General features: G+C 34.7%; 2 protein-coding genes across 3 annotated transcripts in view; one reads left to right on the top strand and one right to left on the bottom strand.

Annotated features, from left to right (window-relative positions):
• The window catches only part of LOC128861199 (transcription factor AP-2-epsilon), a 118,885-nt gene extending 117,449 nt beyond the window's left edge, over nucleotides 1–1,436 (top strand). For both annotated transcript variants that reach the window (XM_054099153.1, XM_054099151.1), the window contains exons 7-8: nucleotides 12–179; nucleotides 244–1,436. In XM_054099153.1, coding sequence (XP_053955128.1) covers nucleotides 12–179; nucleotides 244–354 — 279 coding nt within the window. In that variant the 3' untranslated portion in view covers nucleotides 355–1,436. The remainder of the gene's footprint in view (nucleotides 1–11; nucleotides 180–243) is intronic.
• Nucleotides 1–24,934, bottom strand: part of LOC128861198 (IQ and AAA domain-containing protein 1-like) — a 217,174-nt gene that overhangs the window by 42,579 nt on the left and 149,661 nt on the right. The window lies entirely within an intron of this gene.

Below are 24,934 nucleotides of genomic sequence, written 5' to 3'. Positions count from 1 at the left end.
ATAACTTACAGATAACAAAAGAACTAATGCAAATACTCAGCCAAGACCGCACAACCCATTACGGTACTAGATCACAACATTTGCTAGAACCATCAATGCAGCGCCACCTTACGCACTTCTCTTTAATTACTCATGGATTTGGGTCACCAGCCATAATGGCCGTACTGCACGCTCTCCAGGTAAGTCATAATGTTGGAAAATAGTTTAACAAGACTTCTGAAAAAATGTCTCTCTTATTTTCAGGCCTTTCTTAACGAATCACTAAATTATTTAGATAAATTGTACCCTGCAAACAGTGGAGGCATGGTATCTTCCTCTCTTGATAAAAATAAAATTGATAGTGATAAGAAATGATAGGATGGGCTTGCTTTATTTTATTAAACACAAAAAAAACGTTTTAAACGAAGCTAAATATGTAAGTTTATATATATAAATATATAAGTTTTTATTAGGCATAGAAAAAAGTATATGCCTCATTGAGAAATATAAATAACCTACATAGTTTGTATTCGAAGCCTAATTTTAATCTATGTATATATCTATGTTTATTTGCGTATAACAGGTATGTGTGTAAGCAATTAGCTTTATGTATGTTTGTACATGGATATGCGATTGAGTGTGTATGAATGTATCTGCATTAGACTTGTCGTCAGTATTCCAGGTTTTCAATCTTAATTTCAAATGCTATGTGTTTTTTCGTGCCATGTAATTATGAAGGGGTTTTCAGTAACAACGACATATTTTCAATATTAAAGAACGAAACAAAATATGTGAGATAACAGCAAATGTAGTGTGATGCATAGAACGTTGCTATTATTGGATTGAATTTTTCCTACAATTTGATTTATCCTACCAGATTTTGGATCGAAATTGGCTGCAAGACTTTCAGCGGGCAGAAATTCTGTAAAACAAACTTGCCTATCAATTTTAAGACATGATTATAGAACGCCGAAAAACGAGGTACTCATAAAAAATGGTATAGGTTTTATTTTAATGTAATCCTCAAACCTCAATTTGAATATATAATAACAAAATACGAGTATTGCTTAGTCTATTTCGACACCGTATGAATCTATACAATAGTTAGCAAAATCCGCTGTTAATGAATGCCGAGTCAAAATTGGGCACTACTTCACTGCTACAGTGCTACATATTCGTTTAAACGCATTGCATTTTTTTCGTTTACTTTAGAACTGTTTTAAGATTACAACAATAACAACAACAAATATTCTTCCAAACTATTCGTTTAGGTAACAGTAAACCATCGTTGCATTTGTTTCTTATCTATTGCTTTTTGTTGTAACATAACGGGTCTCTATTTAAAATTATGCTTAAAAATGCTACATATTCGTATAAACGCATAGTTTGTTAAAGACTGCAGTAGTGAAGTTAAAAGTGATTAACTTGTGAATATTGTTTGTAACTGAATATTTTGGTAAATTTTTACAATGTTTTTACACATTCATTCAAATTTCTTAGTTAAATTAAATTTTTTAACCTAATTTTTTCAGATTTTCTAAAATGCCTAAGGCAAAATACTTAAATGATGAGGAACGGGTATTGGTCAGTGTTTACCACGAGGAGGGCTATTCCAATCGTGAAATTGGACGAAAAATTGGAAGATCGGAAGGAGTTGTGCGTGCTTTCTTAAAGAAAGCAGACAATTATGGAATAAAGAAAGCAACAAGAGGCAACACAAAATTGTCGCAGCGTGACAAAAACAAAGTAAAGTATGAGGCTACGAAATTTTTTTTGAATTGCACACAAATAAAAAATAAATTGGGTCTTCCTGTAACGGCAAAACACACTTTACACATTTTACGAAGTGATGAAAATATAAAATGGAAAAAACCAAAGTCTAAGCCAATGTTAAAGGAACATCAAAAAAAGCTCGTTTGGAATTTGCCCGTAAACACATTCATTGGACTACGGAATGGATGAAAGTTGTGTTTTCGGACGAGAAGAAGTTCAATTTAGATGGCCCTGACTCACACTCATGTTATTGGTATGATCTACAAAAAAATAATGTACGCATGTCGAAGTGTGACTTTGGTGGTGGCAGTGTTGTGGTGTGGGCAGCATTTTCGTCAGCTGGCAAGGCTCAATTGTGCTTTGTGCCGTCAAAAATGAACTCAAAAACGTACACCGATATTTTAGAAGATGCCCTCATCACATTTTTAGATGAAAAAATGGACGAAGACGGCATTTTTCAGCAAGACAACGCTTCCATCCATGTGCCAAGAGAGTCTCGAAATTGGCTTAAGGAGCAATTCTTTAAGAAAGCACGCACAACTCCTTCCGATCTTCCAATTTTTCGTCCAATTTCACGATTGGAATAGCCCTCCTCGTGGTAAACACTGACCAATACCCGTTCCTCATCATTTAAGTATTTTGCCTTAGGCATTTTAGAAAATCTGAAAAAATTAGGTTAAAAAATTTAATTTAACTAAGAAATTTGAATGAATGTGTAAAAACATTGTAAAAATTTACCAAAATATTCAGTTACAAACAATATTCACAAGTTAATCACTTTTAACTTCACTACTGCAGTCTTTAACAAACTATGCGTTTATACGAATATGTAGCATTTTTAAGCATAATTTTAAATAGAGACCCGTTATGTTACAACAAAAAGCAATAGATAAGAAACAAATGCAACGATGGTTTACTGTTACCTAAACGAATAGTTTGGAAGAATATTTGTTGTTGTTATTGTTGTAATCTTAAAACAGTTCTAAAGTAAACGAAAAAAATGCAATGCGTTTAAACGAATATGTAGCACTGTATTAACTTCAAATTGCGCACTTTTTCCATCCGTGGTTTCTTTTCTCCGGTTATAAATCTAAAATAGATACTAAACAAATTTGTTTTAAAAAATATTTAATCCTCTCCAGCCCAAAAGTTAGATATAATATCCCCAGAGGTAAAATTTCACCCATTCAATGCTCCACGACGAAAGTTCGAGTTTTATTGTTATTTTTTTTCACATATTTAAAGAGTTTAACATTTTACAAGTAACATAAAAACATAAGTTATTTAAAAGTAATAGGAGTTAAGTATTTGCAAATTTAGCAGTAATAGTTTTGTTCTCACCGCTGATGAAATTTTCGCAAAATTTGCATGAAGAATATGCATCTAGCTCTATATGGCAGTACTCGTTTTCTTCAACCAAAATTTTTAGCGAGACTTTATTGCGAATACTAATTGTGCAGGTGAGCTGGCAGAAAGCATCTCCTCTATCTAATCAATTTCTACGTATTATCTCCAACAAGAAGCCATTATCTCCTCTTATACATTTTATGGGCTTGCCACAATGGCTTCATTGCGTCCGTTGCGGCAACGAATTTGACTGACAGCAGAATAGAGTATGTGTACTTGAGTCGAAAGCGCCACATACGTGCCGTACACCATGACGGATTGCTCAAAAACTTGCAACATTCTATTTTTGCCTTATGGCAAGTGCCGACTGTTTAAAAAAGAACAATTTCAAGTAATTGCAATATCAAAGTAATTGCAGAAAATAAATGCAATTAAAATTAATTGAACTAATTGAAATACACTCTTTTCTTTTCGATACAAGCTTGAAAGAGTAGAGAAAATGCTAGGCTTAACCAAATTGTCCTGAAAAATGAATGATGAATGTGCGTCCCTATCTTGAAGTTATAGTCGCACCCACCGTCTAGGACTACCATCAATCATCGTTATCGGAGTCCAAACACCACCTATTGCAGACGAAAAGCTTCAGCTACCTCGCGGGACCCGCGCATGTTTGTCCCAATTACATTCCCGATAGTGTAGTAGGTTAAATTCCTATGTATCCAGAATCGACCCCGACATACCCAATATATGTTCAGCATATGAAGGCACACCGCACAACACTAACCACCTATTCACATGCCCCATCAAACCTACTCACCTAACACCCCTCTCCCTCTGGACCCAACCTGTCGAAACAGCACATTTTCTAGGCCTGGCAGGGTTTAGTAAATTTCTACAACAACAACCATTCATTTTATTAAAACCCTCCTTCCATAAGCATTAGGGTGTCCGTTATTTACCAATTTCTACAACAAAAATTGATGAATTTTTTCAGAAATATTAGTTGATTAGATACTGTAAATGGAAAAATGTTTCAATAATTTTTACTTGGCTCTGGTCCATTGATTATTTTTTTATATAAACGTGAGAAGTTTACTACAACAATAATAATTTTGCTGCAATTTACAATTTGCTGAAATTTATACACAGTTCAACTTTAACTTCGATTAACTTTTAAAGGAGTAAATTTATCGAAAAATTTTAAGAGATGTATTTTGTAGAGAGCTAAATTGCCATCAGAATATGTGTTTTTCATAGCTGTAAATTAGCATACTAGAGAAAAAAAAGTTTATTCCAAAAAGTAGCAAAATCCCATGTAATTTATATGGGAAATATATCGTGTTTGGGGCCAGGTTTATTCTGAATATTAAGAGCTGATTTTGATCTGATAATTTTTCTTAGACGGAAAACTAAAAGTTTAGGGGGCGTCGCAAAAAAAATAATTAAATTGGTAAATAACGGACACCCTAATAAGCATTAACTTTAAAATGTATTTCATTCCAACAAAAACCTGCTTACATACACGCTTTCACGATAAGAACATTTGTTTTTTGTTTATATGCGGCAATACTCTCATTGTGGCACCACGGTCGTTTTAGACGTCACGTCAGTCAAATGCGTTGCCGCAACGGACGCATTGTGACAGACCTATTAGTTGCATTCCAGCAATCGGTAGCTTTTCTTTTGAAGCAGTAATTTGCAAATAACTGATCTTAGATGTAAACATCTACTTTTGTTTTATTTAAAAATGAATTTGCCGGCAATTTTCTTTCGCCAAGTAATACTTTTTGTCGTGGTGGAAGTTCCTGAATTAAACTGGGCGCTGTAATCTTTTAAATTAGGCAAACATGTTTTATTTGTTCACTGTCCCAATCAAAGTATACTGATTCCTATTCTGAATTCCTATCCTAGTTAACTTCTGTGTAAGAGCCTGTTATTTTTATGAATGTTGTTTGAAACATTGTAAAGCAACAAATGGGTTTCTCTTTTATGTCATTCTATAGATTTGCAAGAGATCCTCCATTCCCATAAAATCATAAGTCCAATATAGCGCTAACCTTCTTTATTGGTTTTATCGGTAATCATTTGTAGCAATGATGAAATGAGGTGTCATTCAGGTGTCGAATGCTACGTATTGTTATATGACAAATTTCACCTAAAGACTATTTTTGTAAATTTTAAAACAGCTGTTATGTTGATGTACATGAAATTGTGAGGTTATTATAAAAAGAGGAGTCCAATTAAAACAAATACAATGTATTTCAGCTGATTTTAGAAAGGTGTACAGAAATTATACTGTCCCAAGCTCCAAAATGGGTGCAAAATTACCGGGTTGAGAATTAAAATATTTTTCATCGATACCATTTTTAATACATATTATCATATAACTAAGCCTACTGGAAATTATTGATTTCAACCAAATAATTAATTTCATTATGTATACAGTTCGTACCTAACGTGAACAACCGTTCCCTCTTCACTTATTTTCTTTTTTCACTCCTAATATGCGCATATGCCCAGATTAAATATGAAGTAAAATTGAATCACAATTCAGTCTCTGGCTTAACAAGAATTTGCAGCTTTTTCAGGATTACCTAACACGTGTTTACTTTTTTGATATACACTTTTTGAAATACACTTGTATTGTTTTTATCAACAGTGATTAATTTTCATTTTTATTTCTTGCTGATAAGTTCGATTTTATCTCGAAGAAATATTGTTTTTTCTACCTCTGTTACGAGGGGAGGTCAAACAGTTCACGGAAGATTTGAAATAACCTTTCCTGTTCAATATAATTTTCTTCTTACCTAAATACATACCTATAATCTTTTCAGCTATTTCAATAAGTTATTTATTCCAAAAAAATATTTTAGGACTCCAAATTTGGTTCTTCGGAGTTCTTTTTCTTTTTTCAAAGAAATGATTATCTAACGGGGCAGCCGCAACATGATTATAGTAAGCCGGTATATTGGCGTGCACAAAAAACAAAAAAAAAACCTTGAAGGAATTATAAGCTTATTATTTCTTTAATGACATTTTTTAGTTTCTCTTAACGAACAGCGTAGTGTTCTACATGGTTTTAACACCCTCTTCTTTGTAATCGACGAATAAGATGCCATCTAATTCGGACATTTGCAATTACATAAATTTACTCCTTTTCAAACTAGAGTTTGGTAGCATTAATACAATTTTTTTTAAATAAATACTATAATATCGCATAACACTACTTAAATTTTATCTGTCAAATGGTGTGAAGGGATTTTTCAGCTTGAATTGATTTCTCATAAAATTTCAGAAAGCGATAAAGAAGTAAACTAATATCTCAAATTCAAACAAAAGCGGCACAAATATCCCAGCCCACAAGTAGGGTAGCGCTTTTAATGTAAATTTAAATGTTCGTGTGGTTTTGATGCATAAAAACGGTTTATATGATACCAGGAACAGCATCAGTAAGTGATACAAGGAAAGGTTTAAAATGATTGCGTTCTTTGATCTGTTGCTTGGATCTTTGGAGATGAACCATATCTGAAAAAAGTTGCAAGTTGCTTTATTAATTGTAAGTTCTGAATAATGAACAATCATCTTCCCAGAAGTGTTTTGTACAGAAAAAAGAAAACCCACTTGGCATACAAATTCTCCTTTTAATTTTTTGCGGTTATCTGAATTCGAATAGGGGAACTATGTATTACGAAAACTGCAGGAATGTATTTGTTGTCATGGACAACATTTTGGAAATCAGTAAAGCCCATTTTGCTGATGAATAGTCGTTTTGTTCTCAATGAGTAAAAAATAAATTGTAACTTTCATATTCATAGTGGGTTCTAGCAAAGTTTGTGAAAATATATTATATTATATACTGTATAGGTATATGCATATGATGATGAGAACGCAATTGAGATATGGAACTTCAGACTTCTAAATTTGTATATTGAACAATCAATCTAACGTGTGAACATATGTATGTAAAAGCAAGCACACGTTTTATGTGCAAATATGTATGTTTGTATACATATATATATTTTCTTAACTACATTCATAAATTTTCATGTGCATGCGCTCTTACACATAGTATTGTATTTGCAAGTTGTACATGCGGTTTCTAGTGTAAGTACGTACATACATATTATATAATATGCAGTTTTTATTTATGCTCATTAGCGAAAATTCTTTAAATTATAAGTACCATACTATATGTCCATGTGAATGCATAGCTAAATTCTAAATTACAAATTTTCAAATAGTTTGATAAGTAGTAAATATGGAATATATCGTACTTAATGTATCTTATAATAAGAAATCACAGTTGGAACACTGGCCTAGCATGCTATATTTCAAATTATTGCATATTTATCATAGTGATCTATATAGGAATTTTTAGATATAAATTATCTTCAATTACATTTTACAAACAAATAAATATATTAATGTTTTCAAACGAATTTGTAGTTTAATATCAAAAATGGAATGAATGAAACAGCAAGAGAGGAAATTATTGGCCGTCACTTAGTCAAAATTCATGTAGCTCAAAACCTTCTGGCCTTTGGTCAAGTATCTTCTAGGTATCACTCGAATACCCGTTCAGGAGCGGGCTGATTGTGAGGTTTTAGTACAGGTTATTAATACTTGAGGGTAAAAAACAAAGTTTCAAAGAGGTGCTAACAAACGCTTCGGCTGTAACTTATTTATAGATTAGAATCAAATGTGAGGACTCTCTCAGAAACAACAAGTTCAAAGAAAAATATCAAACTAAAACCTAGACTTAGGTGGAATACATTAACACAACAGTGCTGTTACGTATCCGTCGCATCGTTACCGTTTTCTATTCCTTGGCAATGCCTCACGTATAATAAACGGAGTTAGCCTAATTCTATCATTACAAGCAAATCGAACTTTAAACTATTGGATTCAATATCAGATCCCTTTCATACGGTGGCATTAAACTGTGCATCGGTGATTTTAATGCTGAAAATGGCAATAATAACATAAATTTGGACTCTTTCACGAGCTGACAAGTATAAAAATGGCGGCAAATTGGTTGACACAGAAACTACTATTTAGTAGGGGAATTCAAATTAATACACAAAAAATCACAAATATACTTTGAAGTCCCCGATGGATTTTATTCCAAGCATTGTTATCATTTTGTTGATCCAAGGCTCCTAATTGATTTCAGAACGAACCCCGGTACAGATGTAAACAGCGGTCGTATAGGACTTATTCGGTAAGACAAAATTGTGACGTATTTGTAAACCATGATTTTTGAAAGTAAATTAGGCTGTGGTTATGCAAGCGGACATTTGTTCAGCGAAAACGAAATGTTTTTACTATGTTTATCGAGTTTTGTTATAGTTTAGTTTCAGCATTGATTTTCTTTCCTTATGGAAAACAAGTAAAAGTGAATAACAAAAAATTCAGTATTAAACGCGCGGTAAGCGTATATGCAAAAAATGTTGTATTTTGATCAGAAGATCACAGATCTCTCTCCTCGTGTTCGGTGCAATAACAATTGCCCAGTGTTAATGAAATAAAATTTAAGCATGGCACGGCCTTATTCGTAAGAGCAAGCAAACATGGAACAGCAATTCACTGCCGGGCGCAAAACAAAATATTTTCTCTGGGGCAAATGTGTAGAAGAGACCCCGAAAGGGAAGCCCTACTTTACCATAAGAAAATGGCAAGTGTCCAGGTAATCACATATAAGCACATCAATCAAACAAAACCTATTAAGCAGACTCAACTGAAAAGTATAGGTATTCTTTGATGATTTCAACGAGATGTCTGGTATCCGCTATTCAATTAATCTATCTCAAGAGAATATGAAATCTTCCTTGGAACACCATAAACGGAGAAAGTACACACTAAAATTGATTGATGATTCATTTGAAGTGGTTGGTATAAAAAGGCGTAAAGTAAACTCCGCTACTGAGATGTTGAAATTTCTAAAGTCGAAGAACAAAATGAGCAAGTTCGTCATTAGCAGGTGATGGCATTAGAGCGCGAAAAACTATAAACGGATGTCCTGGATAAATTTGTTTTTATTATTTTTAGTATTAAAAACTGTATCTCATTTTTTGTTTTGTGCTTCTGTTTATAGTTTTACACAAGCCTGTATATACACTGTAAATGTAGAAATGACTAAAACTTCTAAGAAGCAAATCACGTTGTCAAATTATTACGCATGTGTACACCAACGGAATCGTTATAGGGTCATCAGCCCTATTACACGGCAGTTTACATATTACTTCCATCATCAAAAGTTTATTCAAGGCTTAAAAGGATATCCTCAGTATTTCTAATATTGTATAGGCTAGTATTATATTTGACATGTTTTTTTAATACTTACATACATTACAATATAAAAAAGTATATAATTAAGGATTTTAAACTTTGCTGTTAAAATCCTAAAAGCATGTTCCATATGAGTTCCAGTTGAACGCATGTATCATATGTAGTAATTAAATTATCTTTGTGGACAGCTGAGATTAGCATTATACCTATCTATGGAGTCATGATAGATAACGGGTAGGTAGAATGACAATTTTAAATTTACTTGACTAGCCATGTTCGCTTAAAATATGTGGCTGTTCTTCCAGACATTCACATCATGACAACTTACTGGATAACCGGGGAATACATCCAGGAGACGAAGTTTACTATCACAATTTACGTAGGTATATAAATATAAATTTGCATAATTGGTATAAACCATTTAAGTGAGTGGCTATTCGGAAGTACATGCATTAAATCTCAATTTTATTTCGCTTTTCAAACAACGACAAACGGTATCAACGATTTTAAAAAATATTTTGTGTGCTGTTCTCCTGGACATATTGAAACGATCGCAGAGTCGCCGAAACGTTATGTTGGTGTTTATTATATTATATAATAATCTCAAACTTTGAAAATAACTCTTTTAAATTATATATATTATTCGCGAACTTATTTAACTATGTTTATAATAAATTTATTCGCTATTTTTTTATCCGAAAACGCAATTATTTATTGCACATAGTCAAAAAAAGTATCACTCAACTCAATAGCAAAGTTTCGTATTGAAATATGTTGTAAACCTTTACATTTTAGTAGGCCGAAAATTTAAAAATTGATTGGTGAAGCCCATGATAAAAACATAGTAAGATAGAACCGTATTCTCAGTTCGTCGACTATAACTCAATTTTCGGAGTTTGCCAGCATTATAAGGTCTTTCACATTGGCATATATGATAACCATTTTCGATTTTTCATAAAAACCCTTTAATTGTGTTTGGCACTATTCGTTGGCTCATTCCACACCGTGGCATTTCCCCATATGAACCAACTATTCAAATTTGTATAGTACGCTAAAACAGCGCACTGTAGGCAAAATAAGCTAAATAAAACTGTTTGATGAAGTCAGAAAATGGCGTAAACTGAGCCCAAGTATAATAAAATAAATTAAATTATGAGTAATGTATACGATAATTTAGTTTGCACTTAAACAATCTACCCACATTTTATCAATCGTACGTAAAAAATTAGAAGTCATGCGAGGTTTTTTTTTAAATAAGGTGAATTTTCAAATTCGACTTTCGATTGGATTTCAGCGAAGTTTGTCCCACATTGCTGAATTTTGACCAAAAATAACATCGCATGAGCATCGCTCAGGAATTGTTGAAGGACGTCAACGATGATCCATATTTGCTTTAAAGGGTCATAACTGGTGACAAATCATGGGTATATGGTCATGAAATCGAAAAAAAGCCCAATCGTTCGAATGGAAGAGGCCATGAGAGCCAAGAGTCGATAGCAGAAAATCACTGAACACGCAAAACACTTGTCTTATTTATGCGTCTCACAAACAAATTAAACATGCTATATTGCTAAAACCGTGAACATACATATCTTCTAGATGAGAGTATATATATGTATATATATACATATATAAAGGGTCCGCCATATAACTTTACGGAATTAAAAATGCTATAAAAAAGAAACTACTCAATGTTTTTTATTTTGAAGTACAATCCTTCCGGTTAATGATGGAACACAACTGCTTCAGCTGCCGAACCAATTGGACTTTGTACGGCGTCATACCAAGGTCTTTACGCAAAATTCGTCTCAATGATGTCTACGAAATGTCCAATTGTTGAGAACGACGGTGAACTGATGTTCCTGGTGATTCACGAACACTCTCGGCCACAGCAGCAATATTTTCGGGTGTACGCACGGTTTTTGGTCGATCACGCGTTGGTTTGTCAATAAGCAACCCAGTTTCTCTTACTTTTTTCGCAAAGTAACGCACATACGCTTCATTCAGTACTTTTCTTTTTCCCATTGTCGTACGTAATTTTCGTACACATTCTGCAACATTACCATGATTTTCAAAGTAATGTCGCAATATTTCCCAACGTTCTTTGAGCGTATACACAACCATTTTCGTTCAGCGGAAGAATAAAACTAATTTTCTGTCAAATCAGATGACAGCTAAGTGTTACCTTTCTTCAAATAATACCTAGTTCAAATCCGTAACGATAGATGGCGGGCCCAGTATATATAATTGACGCGTACACCCTTTTTGGGTGTTTGGTCGAGCTCCTCCTCCTATTTGTGGTGTGCGTCTTAATGTTGTTCCACAAATGGAGGGACCTACAGTTTCTAGCTGACTCCGAACGGCAGATATTTTCATGTGGAGCAGAAATACACTCGGAGGTTTGCCATTGCCTGCCGAAGGGCGACCGCTATTAGAAAAATGTTTTTCTTAATTTTGGTGTTTCACCGAGACTCGAACCAACGTTTTCTCTGTGAACTCCGAATGGTTATTACGCACCAACCCATTCGGCTACAGCGGCCGCCGAGAGTACCAACATAAAAAAAAGTAACCGAAAGTCGAATGTACGTAGCCACCGAAATTTGAAAATTCACCTTACTTCTTGAACAAACCTCGTATGATATGGTATACCGCTGACCGCTTGTATGTATTTATTGCTCAGATAATTCTTTAAATTCTTCATTAATAACCTGAACTGTGATTGCAAAACAAAATAAGAATAGATGGAAAATATTATATATCAACGAAGTTCCATCCGCAAGCGAAGACTCGCTGAGCCCAATACTCTTCAATACAATAATGGACCAAATAATAAAAGAAGTCAAGTCATTAGATGGGTATCGTCTTAATAACATGAGCATACCAATTTTATGTAATGCAGGTGATGCCATATTAATTGCGGACTCTGAAGGCAATTTGCAAAGATTACTACATAAGTTTGTAGTTACAACCAAACAGTTTAATATTGAGGTCTCCAGAGAAAAAACAAAAAGTTTAGTAGTTGCCAAGAATGCGATCAGATGCAAACTTGAAATAGAAAGGACGAGCAATAAAGCAAGTTATGAAATTTAAATACCTGGGGATAGAAATATCTAGTGACCGCGACATTATTAAGGAAGTCAGAGAGAGATGTATGCAGGGCGCAAGTATTGCAGGTTGCATTAGGGATTTTTTATGGTGGAACAAATATATGACCACTGAAAGCAAGACGCGTATATACAAGACTGTAGTAAGACCAATCTTGACCTATGGAGCCGAAGCACGAGCTGAAAACGCAAAAACAAAATAGCTACTGCGTACAGCTGAAATGCAAGTTTTACGATCCATCGTAGGAAAAACACGTCTTGACTGCATTAGAAACGAGGTCATTCGTGACGAAACTGGCGTAAATGACGTAGTGAAGTTTATAAGAACAAGAAGACAAGCTTGGAATGATCACGTTTCTAGAGCTAGTGACGACAGAATTATCCGAATAGCGAGGGACTATATACCATATGGAAAGCGCGGCCCTGGAAGACCATCAAAGAGATGGCACGAAAGCTGGATTTCGACATCAGCGGAATGACAATAACATTTCGTCATTTTGAATTTTAATAATACTTTTTAATTTATAACTATGTAATTGTGTGTAGAAAAACAGGTGAAAACCTATAATAAAAGAATAAGAAGAAGAAAATAATTCTTTAATGTAGAGTAGTGTTATCATAGAAAACTTGTAAGCGGTTCCCGGGTTTGAAATTCCGTTATTATGTTACGTGATGGAAAAGCATAATGAGCCTTTTGGATGGCTTCTTATCTTCTTGAGGATACTGCTGGCGGTATGGTTCTTCTTATGCATGTAGTGTGACAATACGTTGCGCACAACTTATGCCGAAGGTCATTGCGCGCATGACGTACTCAATGACGCTATTGCTGGCTTTGTTTTACCATAAGAATCGTTGTGTATGCATGTCCTCCGCTCGGATGTTCAATCTGTGAAATACTTCGGGGATTTCGAAGTCCACCACCAGGCCAAACTTAATATAGCAGCGGTAAGCAGAAAGTCATTTAAACACATTTATTGCTGCATCTCAAACGAGTTTATTTTATTGGCAAGTACTAAGTGAGTTATGGCCTCTGGTGACGATACAGCATGCTTGACTGAGCTTTGTATGTGTTAGTGCAGTCGGGTGGCGTCGTGTCACACATACTTGTTGTCGGTAAAAATCAAAAATTTTAGATATTAGCGTCAAGCACCCGACACGCACACATATAAAGTTCTTGTCAAACATTGCTTGACCGTCACCAGAGGCCATTAGGAATGATTTCATTCACAAATAATAAATACAAATAGTTAAGTAAATTCTACGTATAATCGTGCAGGGTTGAACAAATCCAAACATATTTTAAGAATACCAAAAGATAAACATATGTATTTTAAGAATAACAAAAGATAAACATATGTATTTTAAGAATAACAAAAGATAAACATATTTTAAGAAAAACAAGAGATAAACATGTTTTTCCTAAACAGCAAATAAGAAACTAATATATAGGGTGGGCCATGTAAAATTTGCTTTTTGAATCGGCTATAAAAAAAACTAATCAATATTTTTTCAAACTTTTTTTTTATTTTGAAGATTGAACATTGTCATTTATGAATAAAAAATAATATCGTTCAAATGACAGCCACGACTGGCTTTACAGTAGGTCATTCGATCAACCCAATTTTTAAGCACATTTTCGATTGTTTGGGCTCCAATTTCATGAATGGCAACTTCGATTTCGTGTTTCAAAGCATCAATCGTCTCTGGATGGTTCGCATAGCATTTGTCCTTAACGGCTCCCCACAAAAAATAGTCCGTCGGCCTTAAATCACAGCTCCTGGCGGCCAATTGATATCGGAATTCAACGGTAGCCAAAAGTTCGAGTGTAACTTTGACAGTGTGACAAGTTGCACCGTCCTGTTGAAACCAAATGTCGTCCATGTCATCCTATTCAATTTTTGGAAACAAAAACTCGTTGAGCATGTCACGGTAACGCTCGCCATTTACTGTAACCGCGGAAGAAGAAGAAAACTCACCACTTTGGAAATAGGTTTTCAATATTTCCCAATTTTGTTCAAGAGTATAGCGTCCCATTTCGCAAATGTCAAACCTTTAAGTAAATTATGAACACATTTGACATGTCATTTGTGTTACCATTCTCAAAAAAATAGGTTGTTCAAAAAGCAAACGCTGAGGTATAAGTATAAATACGACTGTCAAATATGTTGGCAGTCAGTTCAGTATTAAGATAGTGTAAGAACTACCCTAAAATTAAGTTCATAAAAATAAATTTTTATATTTTTCCAAAGACACGCAAGTCTTTAACTATCTTCTAAGTCTTTAACTGGCGATCCTGCCAGGAATATCATATACATTGATGCTCCAGTGAGCGGACCAAAAAAAATAGTCATCCTTGTCGCAGCAAGGACATACATACATAATCCTTCATAATAAAGGACAAAATCTTGTGTAAAAAAATAAAGGCTGTAAGGAAAAGAAGTGAAAATACAGTGAACAAAGAAATAAAAAATTTAGTGATAGAAAAACTATTCGTGTTTCTTCCATTAAAAAAATAAAAACAGTGATCTAATTCTCATAGACAGAAGCAGATGAGAAAATCTTTGGAGAACCGTAATAAACTTAATACACGAAGAAATTTGGATACCATTGAAGTTATGGAATAAATCGACGTGAACACCATGATTCAGCAGATGGCCGATTTGCAAGTAATGCTCCAGAGTATTCAAGCAGAAAATACAACATTAAGAGCCCGGATAGATCAAATCCAAATTAAACCAGCAATGATTCCACAAACAGTAGAACGATTGGAACCAGTCAACATAACTTATACCAATCCAACCGATATCAACCGGGATGTTTTTAAAGCACTACCGGTATTTGACGGCAACATTTCCAAATTCCACTTATGGATGGAATTAGTAATCATAGGGATCCCAACAGATACGTAGAAGCTCTATCAATTATAGAAACTAAAATACAAGGTGCAGCAGCTGACGTGTTGACCAACCATAACACAATCTTTAATTTTGATGCAATCAGGAATAGATTGGAATATGCCTATGCTGATCAACGACCTTTATATGTGTTGCAGGACGAGATGAAGATACTCACACAAGGTAAGAAGCGGTAAGAGTGTTTAAGGATGGAATGAATAACTCATATATTCGCTCCACCGTATACGGAATCCCGTACCATAGAGCACGATGACGAACATCGAAAGTTACGTCTAGGCTATGCACAACAGAGCATTCATCCAACCAACAATAAACACTACTATGAGAAACAAATCACCAAAGACGTCCCATGTATCAGCAGAAATACAACTATAACCAGCCGCCATCACAATTACCAAAACCAGAACCCATGGACACAACGTCTGGAAACACATCATTCAAGCAACCAACTCAGCATCAAACCATTACTACGACATGAATAGAAACAATACAAATTGGAAAAGACCACGAGGTAACAGTGGCCAGTTCACCAATCAATACCAACAACCAAAACTCATGTAGAACAACAACTTAACATCCGAAGAAGACAACTCTAGCACAATTGTAGAGACAGGTAGACAAAATCATTTAATAATTAAGTATTTAAACTAATAAACGGGTTGCCCACTATAGTAATGAATGATGTGAAAGTAAATTATAATGTTTTAGTAGATACAGATGCAACCCATAACTATGTTCAGAAAACTTTAAAATGTAATATAATGCATGGTAATTCTATAATTAATACGAAATCAACTATTAAGTTTATGAATGAAGATTTAGATTTTTTTGAGGTAGATGAGATAAATGGATTTGATTTGATACTAGGATGGAACGGAATAGAGAAATTGAATGTGGTTATACATTTGAACTAGATGGCATTGGAGGTGTTAAGAAAGTCGGAAATTAGGTAAAAAAATATGCAAATTACACTATAGGGATAGACACGTATAGAGCAGAAATCGATAGGTTAATGAAGGACAATAATGTCATAGGACCGTTACCCTTCACAACAAGGATTGAAGCTAGCATACGGACAGATACAAAGGAGCCTATCTGGACCAAACAATATACAAGTAATATAAATGACGTAGAATTCGTAAATAAGGAAATTGACAAATTATTGAAAGAGGGAATAATACAAAAAAGCTACAACCCATACAATTCACCCATGCTAACCGTACATAAGAAAGGTATAGATGAGAGCGGAAACCCCAAAAGACGTGTGGTTATAGATTTTAGATTTAATTAAATTAGATTTAATTAAACGAACATACAATCACAGACAGATACGTAATACCAGACATAAATATTACGCTGCTAAATTTAGGGAAAGCCAAATTTTTCACTACACTTGATTTGGAGTCCGGCTTCGTCAAATTAAGATAAAAGAAAGTGACAGAGAGAAAACAGCGTTTTGTGTGAATGGAGGTAAATACGAGTTCATTTGAATGCCTTTCGGATTAAAGAACGCCCTATCTATATTATTTTCCTAAGATGTGTGGATGACACCTGCGCAACTTCATAGTTAAATTCGCATATGTTTACATTGACGATGTAATCATTTACTCCTCATCCTATGAAGAGCATATGAAACACATCCGAACTATTTTTAACGCATTAAATAATGCCTCTTTAAAAGTGCCCAATGAAAAGTCAAACTTTTTCATGGAAGAGGTAGAATACTTAGGTCATATTGTAAAACACAATAGAACTGATCCGAATAAAATAAAAACGATAGAAAATTACCCAATACCAGAAACCCTAAAAGACCATAGAGGATTCTTAGGACTTACTGGAAACTATAGAAAATTCGTGAAGAACTATGCAGCTCTAGCTGAACCCTTAACTTTACATCTTAAAGGAGATAATTCTCATATCGAAAAAATAATAAAAGTAAGAACACAAAAATTAGTTTAGACCAAACGGCCATAAAAAAAAATAAATAATTGGCGCGTACACTTCTGTTAAGTGCTTGGTCGAGCTCCTCCTCCTATTTGTGGTGTGCGTCTTGATGTGGTTCCACAAATGGAGGGACCTACAGTTTCAAGCCGACTCCGAACGGCAGATATTTTTATGAGGAGCTTTTTCATGGCAGAAATACACTCGGAGGTTTGCCATTGCCTGCCGAGGGGCGACCGCTATTAGAAACATGTTTTTATTAATTTTGCTTTCACCGAGATTCGAACCAACGATCTCTCTGTGAATTCCGAATGGTAATCACGCACCAACCCATTCGGCTACGGCGGCCGCCAAACGGCCATAGAAGCCATAAATAAACTGAAAAACTGCTTAAAGGAGCAGGTGGAATTATACCAGCCAAATTATGAGAAAGCTTTTGAGCTCACTACAAACGTTTCCAATATAGCCATTGGAGCTGTATTGAGTCAAAATAAAAATCCAATTTATTTTTTATCACGCAAACTCAGTACCACAGAACAAAATTATAGTACCAACGCTATTATATGGTCGCTACAAAAATTACGAAATTACATATGCAGCAAGCCGACTTAACTATATATACCGACCATCATTCGCTTACTTCGTCATATCGTATAGGAATCCGAATCATAAACTAAGGAGATGGAAAAATATTATCGAAGATTATGGAGCAAAAGTCGTGTATAAACCAGGCGCACAGAATGTTATAGCTGACGCCTTATCACGACAAATAATTAACACATCTTCTATAGGTACTGTACACTCATCTGATATAATCAAGGCAGTACGCCAACCGCTAAATGCGAACGGTATCCAAATAGAATTGATACCAAACACACAAAAGAATGAGACAAGTTCGCGTTTTATATTTCAAAGTAAAATATGTATGTCAAACAATAACCTTTACTGACGAAAATTATCTGATATCCGAATTAAAAAGGTTTTTGCAGCCGAAAAAAATCGCAGCAGTACATACAACAGCTGAGGATTTATTTAGATACGGACAAATTATAAAAAACACGTTCACAGATATAAAATTCGTATATACACCAAATAAACTCGAAGACATAACACAACCAGATAGACAGTTAGAATTAGTTAAGGGGGTATTCTAGTCTAGAAATTTGAAAAAATCTAAAATTTTTTTTTTCAAAATTTGATAGTTTAACTATTCAAAAATATCTCCCTAAAAGGATTTTTCAAAATTCGAATTATTTTCGAAGCTACAACTATTTTAGTGATGCGACAGCTTGACTGGTTTGAGCGGACGCCGAACTTCAAAAGTGTTTTTCTCGAAACTACTTCGTTCGATACGGTCGGCACGATATCTCAAGTTCTAAAACCGATTTGCTTGAAATTTGTCATGAATATTCCTTTAATATATCTCTATCGTATGAAGCTCGAAAAACTGGAAATTTCAATTTTTTAATATGTGTAAACAATTCGAGAAAGCTTAAAAATAAGAGAAAAATCGGCCTCAATTTTTTGAGTAGCCGGCATTTTATGGAAAAATTTTTTTTTTCCGTTTTTTCTGGTTCATACGATAATGACATTCATATTAATTAAGAATTTGTATTTTTTTTTTTTTCAGATGACCACAAGGGTAGAAATCGTGACGACGGGGACACTGCCTTTTCCCCCCCCCCTTCCACTTCAAGGACGCATAACTCAATGAAAATTTATTTTTTTTTTTTTTCAAATTTATTTTGTGTGCTCCTAATATATGAATAAATAAATGATAAAAAAATATATCGTAAAAATATCAATAGCTTTTTTTTTATTCATCGTCAAAAAATGCTCGAAATTCGGGCCTCTAGACTAGAATACCCCCTTAAACAAACACACGAGCGAGCACACAGTGGATACAAAAATAATGTAAAAGAATGTTGTATTGTATGTATTAGAACTAGGAGTGGGATTATTTTCGAATAATATTCGAATAAACATTATTCGAATAAAACGAATAATACTATTCGTTTCAAATAATTCGAATAGATCATTATTCGAATACCTTACTATTCGAATACCTCGCTATTCGAATACCACCTCACTATTCGAATACCTTACTATTCGATTACCTCACTATTCGAATACTTTACTATTCGAATACCTCACTATTCGAATAGCATTATTCGAATAAACGAATAAAAAATTCGAATAAATATTATTCGAATTACGAATACCTCTCGAATAAAAGATTTTATTATTCGAATAATTTTTATTCGAATAGTCCCACCCCTAATTAGAACAATACTATTGGCCGAACATAAAACAACAATGCAAAGTATAAGTGGTAAAAAGTGCACAGCTTGTCTTTAAGGCAAATACGAACGGAATCCCACAAGAGAACCATTAAAAGAATCAGACGTACCATCACAACCAGGGGAATACATACATTTAGATATTTATTTTAATGAACACAAAACATATTTAGTAGCAGTAGATAAATTCTCAAAATACATACCTATCAGATAATTAAACTCAAAAACCGAAATGGACAAAAGAGTAGAAGAAATTCTTATCAACAATTTTCCGAACTGTAAACGACTCATGACAGATAACGAAAGTTTTCTGAATACACCAATGTTAAAACAAATGTGTATAAAATACAATATCAACAAAATACAGACACCAATATATAGATCAAAGGCAAACGGTCAGGTAGAACGAACGCACTATTCCATATCAGAGTTGGCAAGAATAGTAAAAATAAAGAATTCAACATCAGCAACCGAGGAGCTATTTGTAGCTGTAAAGGAATTGTACAACACAACCCATACCGTCACAGAAAAAAAAACCAAAAAGCCATTTTAACCTAATAACATACAGCAAGGAAGACATAGTAAACAAATTAAAAGACGCATAGGAGAAAACATTACAACGTCTAAACCAGGGAACTAGACACCGAACTTTCAAACCAGGAGACCAGATATTGGTGTTAAGGACTAACATCAGAAGTAAAAGCGACAGTCGTTACAAAAAGTACGTAGTGCAGGAAGATCGTGAAGACTCGATTTTGACTAAGGAGGGGAAAGTTATTCACAAAGACAACGGAAAAAATTACACAGTTACAGAAGACGACAATGAATTACTTGATATTACTAGCCATGTTCATCATAATCGCAATTCAAGCAGAAGGAGACACCTAAATAATAACCATAACTAACAAGAAATATACTCTAACTAGAACCGACGACGCATATTATTTGACGAATTCACATTTTTATTCTACGTAACTAACACCGCGTTACACACATTCTGTCCTATGAACCAAATATACTTTTTCGGAAAGGGTATAAAAAATAAAAATACACGTGTATCGGCGATTTTCATGTACACGTCACAATTTTTTTTTTTTGTATTTTATAACTTTAAACGAGCAATTTTTGTATGCATATCTGTATAGCCACACGATCTTAGGATTAGCTTAACGGATTTGAATGAAATTGGGCACACAGATAGTGTATTACATTTCTAGACTTTTCACCTAGGTGTTGCCACTGACAATGTTTCACAGGGTTGCCACCTGTTCGACATTAAAAAAAAATTGAGATATGCCGATGTGGGTATCAAAACAAAGGTATTTCACTCCGCATTACAATATATTAAAATTAAAAATTGTTACATTAAAAATTTTAATGCTTTTAAAGAAACTTAGGCCTTTTATTTTTGCGTTTGTAAGCATTTGTGTCAGTATCGCGACAAATAGACCAACAGTATTCGCCAAGCATATGCGTAATGTCTTGTCCTTTAAAGCGCTTTTCAATAGCCGCAATGTCCTGATGGAACCTTTGGCCAAGTTCATCGCTACAAGCTCCTAAATCACCAGGGAAACAATCTAAATGATGGAAATGGATCTTTAGCGGCATTAATATGCCCATTTCGCCATATGCCGAAATCATTTCTGCAACAATATTTTTATAATTGTCAGCTCGTTTGTTGTCAAGAAACTGCTCAATAACGGCAACTGTGCCTTTCCATGCACGTTGTTCGATAGCATTCTATTTTGATGAAAATTCATAACTTCCAACTATTTTTTTTTTTATCTGCGGACCACACCTTAAATTATACAAATCATTAAAAAAGTAAAATTACTAAAAGCCTTCGTAAAAAAAATACCTGCATGAATCTTTGCGCCGCCCAGTTTCGGAAAAATATTACGCAAACTTGCAATCGCCTCGACCTCACGATCCAGTTTTTTAACAAAATTTGATACGACACCAAGCTTAAGGTGTAGTGATGGCAAAATGATTTGAGATGGCTGCACTAATGGTAGATTTTCTATACTTTCTACGCCTACTTTGTAGCATGTTCGCAGCTTCCACTTAAATTCAGTGTAATGCTGATCTCTTTTGCGACCTTCCCATGTACACAAAACGCACTGGTGGGTTGGAAATCCACGCTTAACACCCATGAGTAATCCGACCACTTTTAGATCGCAGCATATTTTCCAATTATGCTCTTGGTAGTTTATCAGCTGTAATATTAATTCCATGCCTTCGTATGTTTCTTTTTTTAGAAAAAAAACAATTCAAGAAAATCTGAGAATTGATAAAAATTTTTTTTTTTAATTTTACATAATAAAAACATTTCCACGAGTCTGCCTGCAGAAATTCAGCGCGATTGGATTACGAAAAAAGGGTTAAAAATTGATCCAAAGTTTTTCACACTGGCGGACTACGAGCTCTATATTTTATACATAAAAAAAAAATTCTGACGTGTACATGAAAATCGCCGATCCACGTGTATTTTTATTTTTTCTCCCCTTTCCGAAAAAGTATATTTGGTTCATAGGACAGAAAAAAAGTTCGTTTTTGTAACGCAGTGTAATTGACAAAAAATTACCACATCATACGAACAAATATTTAATAAGAACTAAAAATCCTATCATTGCTATTTACAAATATCCTATCATAAATAATCATTCTAAACTATTTAAATTCACACCACTTAGAACTAAGCATGTAAAAATTTTCACCGATAAGGAAATTGCCCTTTGCAATAATATTTACACTAGAATGAAAACTGTAAAAATTATTGAGGCAAGAACAAGGAACAAACATTAATGCGGTATAAATCGAGACGATTTAATTTAGGAAGAGGAGAGTTAAGGAATGGTTTCCTTCACAAATAATAAATTAATCATGCAAGGCTGAACAATTCCAAACACATTTTAAGAATAACAAAAGATAAACAAAAGATAAACAAAAGATATACATACATATGTGTTTTAAGAATAACAAAAGATAAACATATTTTAAGAAAAACAAGTGGTTTTTTCTAAACAGCAAACAAAGAAACTAATATACAAGTCGTGTAGTCAGTTCAGTATTAACATATTGTTAAGAACTACCCTAAAATTAAATTCATAAAAATAAATTTTTATAGCAAGCCTTTAACTATCTTCCAAGTCTTTAACTACTGTGCTTCCGAAACTCGACTGCATAACCCGTTTGAAATAAAGGGTGTTTTTTTTAGAGGTTAGGTTTTCAAGTTGGCACTACTTTTTTCGTAGATGGTCTTTTTGACAGCTGTCACTTGATTTATGCTCAGTTTGGTTTACCATTTCGTAGTGAATAGACTTACACCTGAACAACATTTGCAAATTGTGCAAATTTGGGCCCAAAACGAGATGGCCACCGATCCCGATTTTCACAAGAAAATTTTGTTCAGCGATGAAGCTCTCTTTTGGTTGAATGGGTATGTCAATAAGCAAAATTGTCGCATTTGGAGTGAACATAATCCACAAGCCATTGCTGAGACGCCGTTACATCCTCAAAAAGTCACTGTTTGGTGTGCTCTATGGGCAGAGGGAATCATTGGTCCATATTTCTTTAAAAATGAAGCCGGCCATAATGTTACAGTCAATGGAGAGCGCTATAGAGCCATGATTAATGACTTTTTCGTGCCTGAATTGGACGATGTTGATGTGGACGACCTTTGGTTCCAACAAGACGGCGCTACATGCCATACAGCCAACGCAACAATCGATTTATTGAAGGAAACTTTTGGTGAGCGCATTATCTCGCGCCGTGGACCTGTGGCGTAGCCTCCAAGATCGTGCGATATAACACCGCTGGACTATTTCTTGTGAGGCTATGTGAAGTCGCTTGTCTACGCAGATAAGCCCGAGACGATTGACGTCTTGGAAGAGAATATTCGGCGCGTTATTGCTGACATACGGCCCCAATTGCTGCAAAAAGTGGTCGAAAATTGGGCCTCTCGGCTGGAATTTATTCGAGCCAGCCGCGGCGGCCACTTGCCCGAAATCATTTTTAAAACATAATGGCAAACCCTTATCTTTATAATAAAGCTAAATTCTTTATACGTTTTATTTCATCTTGAAAACCTAACCTCTAAAAAAACACCCTTTAGGTTTCGAATTTGTTTAGAGCGCGTTGGTGTAACTTTCTGGTGGCGTGTCATTATTGTTACGCCATAAATGGCCGACTTCAAACCGCCATTCCATCGCCATTCTAATCGAGAATTTCCATCGCTTTCTGGTTGTCGACTGACTGAACGTTGTGAGTTTTTAAAAAGCTAGATTTCACGATATCGTGCATCTCTTGCCATCTGCAGTCGTAATGGTGCATAGTCACGCAACTCGATGCAGTCGGTGTACCTTGCACACACTATTTAAGTAAGAAGTTAGCCGTAATGGGTTGATCTTCATGAAATTTGTGTGGAACTCTAATTTTGCAGTTGTCGGCACCACTGAGTAGCGCTGGTTGAACAAAGTAATATGACTGCCGTCGTATGCCTTTTACGATCTGAGTCTTTCCACTCTGAAGTTGGCATTGATGCTCTTACGAGCGCACTTGCGTTGCGTGTGGTTTCGCTGACCAACTGAAAACATATAGGCGTTGGTACTCTTTGCATTTTTTGACCTCGCTTCATCGATGAGATACGCGACCCTTCTTTTTTAGGAACATGAAAACCTTTATGGCTTTACTGGCTGAAGGTTTCAAGCATGATGTGGAAATATTGGTCACTCGAGTTATTACTAGGCACCTGCTCACGTGGTTTGGTTCTTTTTCGCGCCAACAGGAATATCGACACCTACGCTATGAACTAATTAATAATGCTTTCGAAGGCAGTCGTTAACGCCGCAACTTTTGTTGGAAGCACCTTTAGTGATGTGGATTACGACATTGATAACAATCCCGCTTTTATTCACTATTTCCTACCTCTCCTTACCACTCAAGCTATGCAATTTTCTATACTGTACAGTGTAATGATCAACTGTCGAAGCTTGAACTGCGGGCCAATACTTGACGATGTACAAATTTGTCTTTATTTGGCGCAGATATTGCGTATGGCCAATGAGAATTCTTTCAGAGATTATAATTTTTCTTTAGATGGACCCACCTTCTTTAGCTTCTCAACAATTCTCTATAAGATGAACTCAAATCTACTTCACTATCTCTATTCCTTTTTCCTATTTCTTTTCCTTTTTCACACACATATTTTTTTCGATGATATGCGATTTGTTTATGACGGATGATTGTAGGTTTGACAAAACGTTCGACTTCACGTTCTTAAGCCACA

Source organism: Anastrepha ludens, chromosome 4, assembly GCF_028408465.1.
Source record: "Anastrepha ludens isolate Willacy chromosome 4, idAnaLude1.1, whole genome shotgun sequence".
Classification (NCBI taxonomy): domain Eukaryota; kingdom Metazoa; phylum Arthropoda; class Insecta; order Diptera; family Tephritidae; genus Anastrepha; species Anastrepha ludens.
This window is presented reverse-complemented; position numbering and strand designations above follow the sequence as displayed.